Source organism: Heliangelus exortis, chromosome 9 (genome assembly GCF_036169615.1).
Source record: "Heliangelus exortis chromosome 9, bHelExo1.hap1, whole genome shotgun sequence".
Taxonomy (NCBI): domain Eukaryota; kingdom Metazoa; phylum Chordata; class Aves; order Apodiformes; family Trochilidae; genus Heliangelus; species Heliangelus exortis.
This window is the reverse complement of record NC_092430.1, coordinates 14,512,099-14,526,043: the sequence shown is the minus strand read 5'-3', so window position 1 is coordinate 14,526,043 and position 13,945 is coordinate 14,512,099. Positions and strand designations below refer to the sequence as shown.

Below are 13,945 nucleotides of genomic sequence, written 5' to 3'. Positions count from 1 at the left end.
ATCTATTACATCCTTGGCTTTGTATTCCACTCCCTTGATGAGCTCTTGCTCATATTACACCATTTTGTGCTGGCAGTAAGCAGTCTTCTCTGTTAAAAGACACTTGTTGCCTTCTCTGGGGCTTAGCCATGTATGTGTGCTGGGCTTTCCCTCCTATTCCTCTTGCTAAGAGCTAATCTGTCTCCAAAGGCTCTTTCCAAAACCTCAAGATGCTTCGTGCCACAAGAGAGAGAAGGTCCATAGAATCACTGGCTGGAGAAGCACTGAGCTCTTTGTGGTCATATTTTTGTTTTCAATGCTGCATTTAGTGTCCCTGAGGTTTGCGACACTGTTTAACACTTCAGCTGACTCTATTGCTTAATATTTCAAGAGATTAACTCCGAAACACACTTCTATTTAGTTCACAAAATTAATTCAGTACCAGCCTCTCATCATGCCTATTGCCTTACTAGCATCACTTGCCTCTCTTCAGTCAGTGTTTGGCCATCACATTCTTTTTCTAGGCCACTGCAGCAGCTTAGCCCTGCTTAGCCCATTACACTACTTGTACTGTTATATTGTGGTGCTCTCTCTTCCCTTCATGTGACATCACCCACTACAGTTTAGGGAGCTGTCTGGGGGCTCCTATACTCCTGTGTCACCTCAGCAACATAACATGTCTGTTCCTATGGTTTATAGCCACAAATTAGAGAATGCCATCACTTTAAATCACATCATCACACACCAGTGCCACCTACAATAACAGAGCCATATTTCTCCTTCACTGTGGGGGTTCATCAAACTTGCACCTTGAGAGGAAAGCTTAAAGGCCAGACAAATTTCTGGCTGTTTCTGCAAGGCTGTATGAAAATATTTTCAGGGACTGTATATCTGCTGTGCTGAGAGCCATAATCACCAGGCACGCATTGACAAAGAAGACATCAGCTGTTTCACTCAGTACCCTGGAACGTACCTCTCATCTTGAATTCTTGAATAACTCTGCTCAGCTCAGCCTTGGTTTCCATCCCATTCACTAACACAGAGATACCTCTGTGTCCATAACACTCCAAAGAAACTTCTTCTGCCCAGACCAGTCAGATTTGCAAATACCCACTAGGCAGGCTTCTGGCTGACAGTTTTCACATCCCTGCATAAAGCTATCTTTCTTCTCTCTAGCAGCTGCCTTCCTGCTAACCTTGTTTAAGGTACAACCATTCCTACCCTGAACAAACATCCCAGGTTTATAGAGTGTATACTGTCTCCAGGTGGCCATTTCTATGACTGCTCCCCACTAGCTAAGGCAGAATGTCATGGAAGGATACACAGGAGACTCGAAATCCACAATTTAAGAATGCTGCCCACCAACCTTAACAGGGGCAGTGAGTGCCACAAGCGTTTATGCCTTAATACACCTCTAAGGACCTGAGGAAACTCTTAAGGGACCATCTGCCCCTGCACTTCATGGCTGAGCTCATAAAAGGGTCCTCAGCCAAATTTTACCAGTTTGAGATCAATGGCATTTTTTAATCCCTTAGTTACAACTCAGCTTTTGTTTCCAGGTATGATACTTACAGGGAAACAGCATTCATGCATGCAGGCAGAGACAAGAGGAGGACTCTGAAGCACATGAGTGTAACCTTATCTTACATCAACCATTCCAGGCTGAACGTCGGCCACAGCCCACTGGGCCAGGAGCAGGGCCACTTAAACCCATTAGAGTGGTCCTGGCTGTGACTAAGCAGCACAATGAGATTAGGCAAGAGGAGTGGGGGGATGGGAAGGACCCCGCAGCCCTGTGCTTAACAGCCACAAGATTTTAAGCACCACACGAAACAAGAGCAAAATGTGGATGGGAAGTGGGCAGGCTCTGGGCCCAGGGGACAAGATAATTTTGCTCCTGTTTAGCTTGCTGGAGCCCAGACCATGGCTGTACAGTAGCAGTGAAGAGCTGATCCAGGAGAGGAGAGAGCAGCATCTGGGTCGGTACAGCAGAGGCACCTACCCTGAGGCAGAGGAGAGAGTGTGGCTACCACGGAGATTTTCCTTCTCTTTGAAAGGGGCATAAAGGGATTCGGAGTCTGCTGTGCTGAGAGCCATAATCATAACTGGATTTAAGTCCTGGCAGAGGTCAGTGCCAGCTTCTTTTCAACATCCCCTAAGAAGGTCAACATGATAAAAGCTCACCCCCTCAGTACTCGACAATCAGCGATTAGCAACCTCTTGAACAGCAGCAATAGGTTCTCCTCCTCTCCCCCAGTTTTATTACCCAGAAAGTCTGTGAGGGAGTTCAAAGGAACAGATGTCTTCATTGTGCCTTTCCCCTCCTTTTGCTCACAGAAAGAGGTGGGGCAGAGAGAAATTAATTTCCTCCAAATTATGATTTTAGCCTACTATATCCTCTCCAGTGTTTAATGATCACAGAGCTAGGGAGGGAACTGAAAACTTCTGATACTGCAGAAAGTTATTCAGAGTGCAAAAAACCTCTGCACTTTGAATGCGCAAAACAGCCTCTTTATCCAATTAGCACCCACGCTTCCGTTTAAAATCTGTGTGGTAAAAGTAAATAAAAGCTTCATGAATATATCTTACTTCAGCTTTGCACCCACATAGGCTAGGTTTTTGCTTTACCTGGCAGTTTTTAACCTACCACGACACACCTCAGTCTGTAATACGCAGCATTTTACTGTTTAGGAGAATGAATGCAGTTCTGAGGGAAATTCAAGGGACCACCAAGTATCTACCATTAAAGAGAATCTGGTAGCAACACAGAAGTGCTATTAATCCAGTCCCTACTGCTCATCTGTCAGCATTGCCAAAAGGTGCAAGAGATGCAATTCATGTTCATTATTAGCTGCCACTGAAAACCTGTGGTATGAGTCCAGTCTATTTGCCACTTGGTGTTGCCTTTTTCTCAGACACCAGCAAAATCAGGAAAGAGCCTTTCTGGCAAAAACTACAAGCATCTTGGCAAGATTTTGACAACAGAGCCTGCTCTTACTAACCTGAAAGGACATCAAGCCTCATGCTTTGAAAAGCACCAGCCCCTGAGCTTTGACCTGCATGGAGGTCTTCAGTGTCTGTGTAGAGAACAGAAAACTCAACATCAGACACAAAAGAAACCAGAGGGCCACAGCTGGGACCCCAACTGCCTTCTTTAATAATTATATAGAAAAAGGAAAGCCAGGCTGTACAATCACTGCCCTCTTCCTAAGCAGCTGGACCCTAACGGGACAAAGTATGGGGAGCATCACCCACTGTTCAGAGAACTATCACCTCCCCTGGAACACCAAGGTTACATCCAATATTATGCAGTAGCCCAAGCATGTCATACTTGACCCTTCCCAAATTACCAAGAAATGTACTGGGACCCTAAGTTGAGACTGCTTTTTCAGCTGCTCTTCTCACTGGCACAGGAGACATGGTTTGTAGACCAAAGTCCAGAACCAAGGAAAAACAAGGGAGATAAACTCATTGCTAATGGAGGGCAAGTATGGCTGCTGAACCACAGAGAGAGCTCCCATAGGACAGATACTGACAGGAACTGCTGTGTCAAGGTGTGAGCAGCTTTCCCATGGGAACAGTGACAATCCTGCATTTTTCATCTCCACCTCCTCCTGACTCAGCAGTCACAGAAAGCCCACAGCTCTTCCTGTGGCATATTCCTTTTATTTAGGCAGAATATAGCACAGATTTCAGCAGAAGACTCTGACAGAGCTTAAGTTTTTCTAGCAAGGTGGGGGGGAATACTACCTGTAGACATTTCTTCCCTTTGATACACGCATGAGTGATGTTGCCAGCACCCTGTGTTCAGGCTGCTAGATGCAGCTGGTATCCTGCAACAATTTTGTATAAATGTGATTTTGTATAAATGTGACAGCCACAGCCACAGAACTGTAGACTCCACATTCTCCGGTGCCAAGACTTACTGCTCTGTATTCACCAGAAATGCCCTTTGTGCACTAAAAAACATGTCTGGTTCATCAGTTGAACTTAGTACTTTCCTGTTATAGTCACAAACCAGCCATTTTCTGCTCTTTAGGCTACATTTCCCAGGCACCAAGAGCAGCACACTTCACTTGGACTTCACCCATTTATAAAAATTTAACCTGATTTAAGGGTTAAAGTGCTCCAGTTTACAGAGTGAGCAGTAAAGTCCAAAGAGCTGTAAGACTCATTGGCTGAATTTGATAAAGGACTTCTGCTCACTCCTTGCATTTCTCAGTCTCCAAATAAGCAAGTCTTAAACAAAAGAATGTGTTTACAAGGCTAGACTTTTCAGGTAGCTGCCCAGTCCCATCACTGGCATGAGTCCATGTATACATCTAGCCTCAAAAAAGCTTATTCCATTGCATTTCTGGGAGACTGCCAAGTGTGACTGCAAAGAGAAAAACAGGTGAGCTAACCACATTCCTACTTGAAAACAGTATTTCCTTCATCTCAGCAGAAGGTGGAAGGAAATACATTTGGTCAAAAAGCACCTCAGTGATCTCTATGCTGACAGTATTTGACTATAAAGGAGCATCTGGAGAGGAAGAAGCAGTGTGCAATGTGGGCACAGGCAAAGCAAACCTGCTGCAGTCCCATTTCTGTATTCCCTTCATATTCCTGGTCTAGGAGCACCCAGCTCTGGATGCACATCTCCAGTGCCTCCCTGGCCTCATGGCACAAGACCTCTCTGTGCACTACTCATCCCATCACTCTATTACACCTCTGCTGAATCAAATGGACCTCTACCTGACATGCTGCAGTTACAGACCAGATAGCAGAGTCAGCCCAGGATTTCTAGCAAGTGAATCCTTTTCTCAGCCTGATAGCCAGCTGAGAGTTCTGGAAGATGTTTTGGCACAAGTTTTAGCTGAATTATCTAGTAATAGGCACAGTATATTATTTCAGACCAGTGACTGAACTCTCAGCTCTTGAAAAGGCAGATTAAAACTCCTAGTTGCATTGGGACAGAAAGAAAGAAGAGATATTTAACAGCTTTGCTGACTCACACTCCTCTTCATAGAAAAGTTGCAAAGAGTTAAGTAGGGACTGACCATAGCTGAAGTTCTGTCCCCATCAACCTTGGCTGCATACTTTCAATACCAATGAAGACATGAGTTAGAAGAAAAATAAAGTGAGAACATGCAGATAAGGGGATTTCACAATGATCGAAGCCAAGTACTGCTGACTTATGCTGTCCTTGAAATGGGAAGTGAAAGATCTTTTCAGAGAGAGCACAAAAGTACAAAAGGAATATGTCTAGGAGCATTTTAGGTTGCAAAGTCCACATTACAGCCTAAATAATAAAAATTTCCTCCTTTCTTTTCCCTTGGGCACCGGAAACAACTAATCAAACTTAAAAAGAGTCAAACCTTCCATTTGCTTTCCTTCTCCCTCCTCAGCACCATTTCAGTATCATAGATACTACATCAAATATTGGAGATACAACATACATTACACTATTTAGAAGAGGTAAAAGCCTAATCCCATCCTCAAAGACTACAGTGAAAATAACTGCATCAGGACATGTGAAATGACACACTTTTCTGTTACAAATTGAAGCTAAACCTAAAGCACTGGAAAACCCTGAACTCTCTCCTTGTTTCCAAATAAATCTCCTTTTGACTGTCTGTGATATTAGTTCAAAATTATTTATATAATTGGGGGAGCTAAAAACTGATTTTAGTCTTTCTTCAAAAAGTAAAAGAAAAAAAACAACCAAAACAAAAAACAAACAAAAAAACCCCAAAAATCCCAAACAACAGCACAAAATCTGACTAAATCACAGTTTAGCAAAGAAAACCGCAAAGAAAAGGTGGACAACAGATAAACACTATGAATCAGAGTGAGCCCAACGTTTTCATTACTTGTCTCCTACATTTGTATCCAAGCAGTGTGAACCAATTATCCATCCTTTCCAAATAGCTATATACACCTACTTATAGCTAGAGATACTTTGTTTCAAAAAGCCCTATGAAATATTTGCAACATTGAAGCAAAGCAAGATAAGAGTTTTCAAGTAATCCTGCTGACCTAAGAGATCAACATTCCTGGATTATTGTAATTTTGTTATTAGAGAGAAAAGAGCTTTGCTTTTACAGAAAACAATCATCATGCAGTCTGGACTGAGAGCATTCACACCTCCAGAAGGATGAAAACAGGGAGGATGGGAGACAGAGCAAAGCCTGAGTGCAAACCCAACCCTGCCAATGAAATGGAAACAAGTTCTGCATTTTCACTGTAGGCTGAAGCTGGACACGTAAACATGCATCTCCTTGGTCAGTGCAGACAGACACAGCCAGAGGAGATGAAGTCTGGCAGAATGTACTTGTGGTGTGTCAGTCCGGTGCCTCTGTCAGGTATATATTAACTTTCTGTGTTCACAGCACTTCACTATCAGAGCAGACTGAAGCCTGATACACACTCTGTGTGTACCTCACTTAGCAGTGCTTCTGGCAATTTACAGGTAAGAAAAATAAGGGTGCTGGGGAAAAAAAAACAGGTCACAAAACCCCCAAGACTATTTAAATATAAAATAAAATACATAAAATAAAATAAAATAGCCACTGTAAGTCCCTTAGGAATCATGAGACACTTTCTGGCAGATTATTAGTAAGCACAGACTTTCTCCTTCCTTTAGGCAGCTAACAGCATCCAGCCCTTCCCATCACTTAAAATTCAATACTGTGAGACACTGCCGACTCCTCTGTACATTGGAAGCATTGGGGAAAGCGAACAAAGCTGCTTTACTTTCCTTTAATCTTTCTCCCTTGTGTGCCTGCACCAGATGGTGCTGAGCTGCAGGTTGGAGGGAGATAATAAACCCAGAGGAAAAAAAATGGTAATATTAGGTTATAAAACAACTGACCTTCAAGTATGACATCAGTTGATGTTTAATTGATGGGACAGGTCCAGACAGACAGACGCATGCACACTGGGATGCCCATATTCCACATATTCCTTTCTAATATGGGAAGAAGCCATATGGCAGTGCTGTTAAAATGGTCTGTTCAAACTTCACAGGTGTGGGAATAAGCAGAGACAATTCAGTCTCCACTTAACCTTGAGAAAGGCAGACCCACCTAGGGAAAGCATTCCTGCTAAAAGTGGTTTTGCTTAAACCCCTAGTCCAGTACCACCAGTCTCTAGTCTTGCCTTCCTCTCCCACTGTAAATAAAATTAAATATCAGAGTTAGACAGCACTGGTCTTCCAGAAGAGGAAAACTATCAAATACAAGATAATTTTAAGCTCCTAGGTACTCTGGTCCAGAGCTTTGCTTCTATGCTTTGCTATCACTGCAAACATTAGTATGAACAGTGTTGAGGGCTGAGAATATCCTGATTTGGTCAAGCACAAGCTCTGGAAAATGCTGCAGAGTGCTGTAAAATTTTGCAGCCTTTTTTGATGTGCTGATGTCAAACATTTCCCAGCAGCCCAGTGTTGGATGATGATTTGATATGATGTCCAGCTTTAGGATACGGGCAGCAAAACATATCAAATAGTACTGCTGATGATGAGTATTGTGAGGAAGATGGAGCAGTGCAAAATGTGCGTGCCTGAGAATGGGAAGCCCTGAGTGACTCTTTGCCTCCCTTGCAAACCCATGCAACACAAAAGGTGGCATCTCCCTCTCCGCAGCAAAGAAGTCATCTGCCCACCTGCCACAGCTGCCTTAGCAAGTAGTTGAAAAGGCTTTAGGATTATTAAGTAATCTGAGGAACATTAGGTTCTGTTTTAATGCTTCTAGGGCTGTCCAGGAAAAGGTGACAGACAACAGCCTCAGCTGGAAGGTGGTACATCTCAAGTCATACTCAAGGCAGCAGCCTGCACTGCACACTTAGTCACAGGACTTCATGGCCATGTTTCTCCATTCTCAAGGGAAATCTATTCAAAGGTTCCCAGAAACAAGGGACAAAACTCTGTTGAGTGACAACACTGAACAGTATTTATTAGACATGTACAAAAATAAAATAGCTTGTTGTAAGCAGCTTAGTACTGGAACACTCAATTTCACTTTTCTGGCTGCTTCAAAGAGGTGGGGAGGAACAAAGCCAAGAGCAGAGCCACTCAATGACTGTGTCCCAGTGGAGCATCTGCACCCAACACCAATATAAATCATCTCTTGTGCACATCACAGCCATACCAGGTTTGCCTGGATCTGCTCTCTAGGGACAGACAGATGCCTGTATGCTGGCCAGCATCCACCAAACTACTCTCACCAAACTACTGCTTTTTTGTCCTGTAACTTGATGTTGTCCTTCTCAGAAACCAAGTATTTTCACAGGCTGATGGTAGTGGAAATGTCTTAATAAGAAATTTTGCAGAACTGGGGCAGCAGTGATTTAACATCTACCACTAAAAGCAGTCTAAAATTTAACAGTCAGAGCATAATAGATCCTATCCAGACTTTTTCAGCTTGCAAGCCAGGCCATTAGCAGGGCAGAAATACATTTGCTGCAAGATGACCATGAACAATTTTAAGTATATTTTGTAGAGACCACAAGCCCTGGATTGTCTCAAACCCCAGATTTCTCCAGCATCTAGATGACAAGACACAGGTCTGGGAAAGGAGGTACTCAAGCAATGAATATTAGCCAGTTAAAACAAATAGGGTTTAAAAAAATGAGGAATACAGAAGAACAATGCTGAATGATAATGCAGAACTGAAGTATTATCCTCCTTGGTGCAGTATGTAATAGAAACAACCCTAAAAATAACCTTATATTTTCCTCCAGAATTACACTGGGTTCTCATTTGGGCCCATGTTACTTCTTATACTGCACATCTCAAATAGCTTAAATCACTGCCAAGTGTAGGGCGCTGAATGCCTGCTTGTAAAGGAACTCCATGCTGACCAAGTTTGGATGTGACTCCAAGGTGTACTGTTGGGATCTTTCAGGGATGCTGGTCACATGGTTGCTCTGTCATGCTGAGGACACAAACTGCTTTGCCTTCCTTTGCCAGGAGATTTTCAAAGCAAATAGGACAAAAAACAATATAAACTATCAAAGCAATATTAACCAGCCACCAGAAGGAGAGACAGGGACTAAGGAGAGCATTCCTTCAGCTCTTGATACATACCTGCTGGAAAACAAGACTCTATCTGCCTTGATGTGCTAGACACACACACAGCAAAGATATGCATGACACAGTGCTGTGGACAAAGCCAAGGAGGCAGTGGGGCCCATATGACCAGCTTAGCTCTTATCTTCCTCCCATATAGGTCAACAGCAGATCTCCAACATCCTGCAAGGTGCGAAATTAAAGTAGCTGGAGGCTAAAGATGAGGTTGTTTTACCACGGAGAGGACATCAAAAGAGAGAGGTTTGCATCACTGATACCAGCTCTCCTCCCTCAGACTTTTTCCTCTTACTTCCTTAGATCAACTGCCCCCATAATTTTGGACAATACCCCACACTAACTACTGCCCCTTTGATATCCCAGTCACTGAAGTTTTAATGCCTTAAAGAAAAAGGGTTGGGAGGGGGATGGTGAAGGAAGAAGGGTGAAGCTGTGTCGTGCCAGGGAGGGAAGAGGCGTTTCTCCAGCTCTTTGATGTTGACTCCTGCTGTTCTAATGGAAGCTTACCCGGGAAGATAAATCTTTAGCTAAAGAATGCTGCAAACAACCACAATGGGGCTTTATCGTCGCAATACCAACCTCACTGCAGCTTCTAAAGCTCTTAGCTGAACAGAGGCTGAGCAGCAGCAACCCCACACCACATTCCTAAAATTCCCCAGTGCATGCAGGCATGCTCAGAGAAGGCAGCTTAGTGGCTCAGGGGTTGTTTGCTGCGAGTTCAGGTTCAGATGTGCAACGGGATGGAGGCCAGCGTTTGGATGTGGCTCCTTGTCTCTCTTGGGCTTTCGATTGAAATTTCTTCAAGCCTTCTCAGCGTAGCATGCTCAGTGTCCTCTCTCCATCCACTATTTCATAAAGCAGGTTTTGATTGCTTTCCTCTGGCCTTTACACCCTAAGTGCTGCAAGGTCTATGAGGCTGGAGTGCAGGAGATCCACACTGCACCAGCCTCCAGGTTGGTCTGAAAACAGCAAGAAGCAGTTTGCCCTCTATCCCCCTGATAACCACTACCTCAGTGTGAGGGAGGATGATAGTGTTAATGCAACAGGAATCAACAAGCCTGCTTGTTTCTTATTCCAAAGCAAAGACAAAGGTAGGATTTGTTCAGCTAGGCAGTACAGCCAAGTATTGCAATGGGGCCAAAAAAATATGTCGGTATTTTTTATTTTGGTTTGGACTGAGTCCCTTGAAACAGGATGGGATTAGGAGGATTTTTGAAAGAAAAGTAAAAAATTGAAAATGCGGAAGAAGAGTATTTGTAAGTACACTACACCTGTCTAGTTAAGTCTGCATCTCTGGAGACAAAGGGGATTGGGAGCAGAGGAAAAAATGGGAGGAAAAAATCCAATACTTCAAGCTTATTTTACAGGAAGGAGTCCTCCTTCTGAGTTTTAAGGCAGAAAAGAAATGGCATCAAACATTTAAATGTTTAGAAAAAATGCAGCACACTAGCACTAAAAGGGCAGAGTCAAAATATAGCAGGGAAGCCTGCTACATAATAAATATAAAATATAGGAGCGAAAGAAAGCCCCTAAATTCCTTATGCTTCCAGCATAGGAGTGTATATAGCAATTGGAGAAAATGAGCTGTGGAGGTAGAGATCTGATTCCTATTATTTGGTAGAAGGTCTCTGAAAAATCAGCTCACTAGTCAAACCACACAACCCTTTTTAAAAGCTACTAATTTGCAGTGCTTTTATAGTAACAATTTCAGCCTTAGACTCTGAGCTGTATTTGGCAGCTACAGTGCTAATAATAAACTGGTGAAATATCTTGCTCCTTCAGCTGACCAGCTCCCTTGAAATGTTCAGTGGCAAAAGCCAATCTGCTGTTTGACCAGGAAATTAGTTGTCTTGGAGACATCTTCACACACAACAGCAGCTCAGTCAGTCACTTTGAGTGACACCACCTAGCAATCTGCACATTAACTTCAAACAGAAAATGAGGGTATCAAGCCCACTGAAAGAGAAATCATCACCTGCAAGTAACATGCTGTTCTTTTCCCCGGTACTGTTAGCTGAAGGGAAAGCTGCAGCAAGATGAGAATTTTGATCTCAAAATGCGCTGCTACCTTAGGTCACTAAGAGGCTAATGGTGTTCATACAACCATTTCTGTGAAAATCGTAATCTATGCTGTTCTTCAAGAATTAGTTTCAGGTCAGACCTGCAGGCATTGCTTCTGAAAATGAAAGTTAACAAAAGGTTAGACAACACACAAGAGGCAACACAGAAGTGCCACCACATAGCTGTAACTAAACCTCATGCATTAGAAAGAGGGTTGGAACTACAAAGCACGTGGGCAGTTCTATAGCATCAGGCATCAGATTACAAAGACTGCCAGTTATTTCCAAGGACAAAACCACTAAACCTAGGTCATGTGACCTGATACAAAAAGATGCTTACCTTCAGGTCACCCTGGAATGCTAAAAAGAGATGCTCTTCTCCAAAATAAAGTGGAACCAATACTGCTCAGAGATACAGAGATGCATCAAAGTTCCTCCCTCTACACAGAAAAAATACTAAGGCAGAAAGTGAGCCAAACGCCACACAAATTAGATTCATGTCAATGAATGTATTTCTCAATGCTTGGGATTCAAGATGTCTTTAACTGCCCTCAAAACACATCTCCTACCTGGCAATGGACCTTCTGTTGGACTTTCTCTATCTGAAAAGACAGATTGGTGCTCTAGCAGGTGTTGAACTGGTGAAACATGGACCAAAGCCATTTACGAAGCACCCTCAGTTCCCTTCAGCACATGGTCTGATGATGCAGCATAGTCAGAACTGACAGATCCTACTTTCTCTACTGAGCCCTGAGGCCCACTGGAGATGGGGTTCATCCAATGCCTTATGAAAGCACAGAAAGATGCACTTAATGTATCAACATCTTTGCTAACTCAATAGCTTCTACAACTGCAAATCTGTTAACTGTGGGTCTGCATATATTTGGACTTCATGATGTTAGAGGTCTTTTTCAACCTTAATGATTCTATGATATTTGCAGGACAGAACATACAAGCAAGTCTCCTGCATTATTTTCTTAACAATACCACATATAGCATGGGAGTAGTGCAATTCCCATGAAAAAAGAGATACATGCAAAGGCTTAAAAACTTAAAGAAGAAAGGCACTGTTCCTTATAGAACATTCCTGCCAAAGGCTCCACCAGTGGGGAAAGGCCCATCTGCAATGACAGATTCCCCTGGGCAGCAATAAGAGTAGTTTTGCTCACAGAATATTTGCATCTCAGCTGAATTAGTTAATGTGTGTTGAACACTCTGAAAATTGTGAAGTGGTGTATATAAACACTAAGGATTGGAATTTATTATTGTCTTGGTGCACAACAGTGGAAACCAGTGCCATTTACAGACATGAATTAAGAACAACAGGAGTTCTATCGACATGCTGTGGGTCTGGGATTTTGTTCATTTGTCTCCTTGACACCTATCTCCCTCAGACAGAAACCTCTCCCATAGGACTCTTTCAACCCTCACTGAGCAAGGCTGCTCTCAGCTCAGTGGATCCTGTTACAGGTCTGTCAGGAGATGAGACCCCTTGCAAACCTAGGTTATAGCACTTCTCAACAGCACTGTCCTATACTCCAGAGCACTCTTGAACAGCAAGTACTTTCCACTTAAATTATTTGCTTAGGGCAAAATAAGAGTATAGAATAAAGTGAAGACATATGCATGTTCCAGGTAAAGAAAGGGTTAGTTAAAAAAGCTAAGAACTCAGAATGGCATACACTAGTACAATAGAGTCATTCATATACACAACTGATGTTTTACAAGGCTGGTCTCAGCATAAGAGAAGATTTTTTAGACACCAATTTTTTTACATGCATTGTTAAGAAGCAGAGATTAAAAGATGATTCTAAAGCTCCTGTCTGTAGCTTAGGTGAAGAAATGGGAAGGCTTGTCTAGTTTTTGAAGTAACTCATGAGTGTCTTTTATTTCCAGTACCAGAATTTAGCTTTACGAAAATAAAAAAAAATTTTTAAAACTTTGATTTTCCAGATTAACTTGTAACTTGACTCTACAGATCTGATAATGTGCAAATAGTTTTGTTAAGTGCTTACACAGCACATATGAATTCCTCCTCAAGACAATTAAAATAACAGCACGAAGTCATTCTTTGGTATTACAACCCTGTGCCAAAGTGGTTATTTTCAGCATAACTGCTGCCTCAAGTACATGCTTTGCACATTCATAAAATTCACAGGATATTAGGAAAAAATTGGGGGTACAGGGTCAAGCTTTTACAGACAACTTAGCACATAAAACAAGCCTCTGATGGATGCTCAGTCAAATCGTAATACCTCTTTTTTTCTCAATACTATATTTAGATACGCATTATGATTTGAACACTGGAAAAAAACCAACCAGGCACTTAATTCAGAAGGTGCAGCTTGTTCAGACACATGCTGCACTTGCAGAAAGACTTGCATTCCTCTTATTTTTCTCAGGTTACTTGTTGCTTAGCACATGGTTGCCCTACTGTCTATGAAATACAGACATTTCAGCAACTCAGGCTCTGAGGTGTAATATCAAGGGGCCAATATCAATACTTGATCTGCCATTCAGCACACTGTATGTAACTTTCAAAAGGCAAATTTCAGAGACAGAAAGCAACAGAGCCCCTGAAGTGTTGCTACAGTGACATTTCCTCTTCTATTTGCAGAGCTGCAAATTGTTTTATGAATAGCATTCAACAAAAAGTTTTAAATAAACAGCAATTCACTGTCCATGCTGGAAAAGAAGCCAGCTCTGCTGGTTGTATCACGAGGAATAACCACCTTAGAGTAGTTGTACCCAGGCTTCAGACTCATATATAACAAAAAGTAGTGAGTTTAGGCACCACATCGTTAATAATGCTGGCAAAGAAGAAGTGTATTTAAAAGGA

General features: G+C 42.5%; 1 protein-coding gene across 5 annotated transcripts in view; it reads right to left on the bottom strand.

Moving 5' to 3' along the window:
• Nucleotides 1–13,945, bottom strand: part of MB21D2 (Mab-21 domain containing 2) — an 89,207-nt gene that overhangs the window by 31,677 nt on the left and 43,585 nt on the right. The window contains exons 1-2 of one of the 5 annotated variants that reach the window (XM_071752280.1): nucleotides 7,047–7,130; nucleotides 6,833–6,928 (exon numbers count right to left, since the gene is read on the bottom strand). The exons of 3 other annotated variants lie outside the window; for them this stretch is intronic. Coding sequence is in view for 1 of the 2 variants with exons in the window: in XM_071752278.1 (XP_071608379.1) it covers nucleotides 7,047–7,059 (13 nt within the window). In the remaining variant the exon portion in view is untranslated. Of the gene's footprint in view, nucleotides 1–6,832; nucleotides 6,929–7,046; nucleotides 7,132–13,945 lie in introns of those variants that run through there. One more of the 5 variants, XM_071752278.1, reaches the window with a different exon arrangement.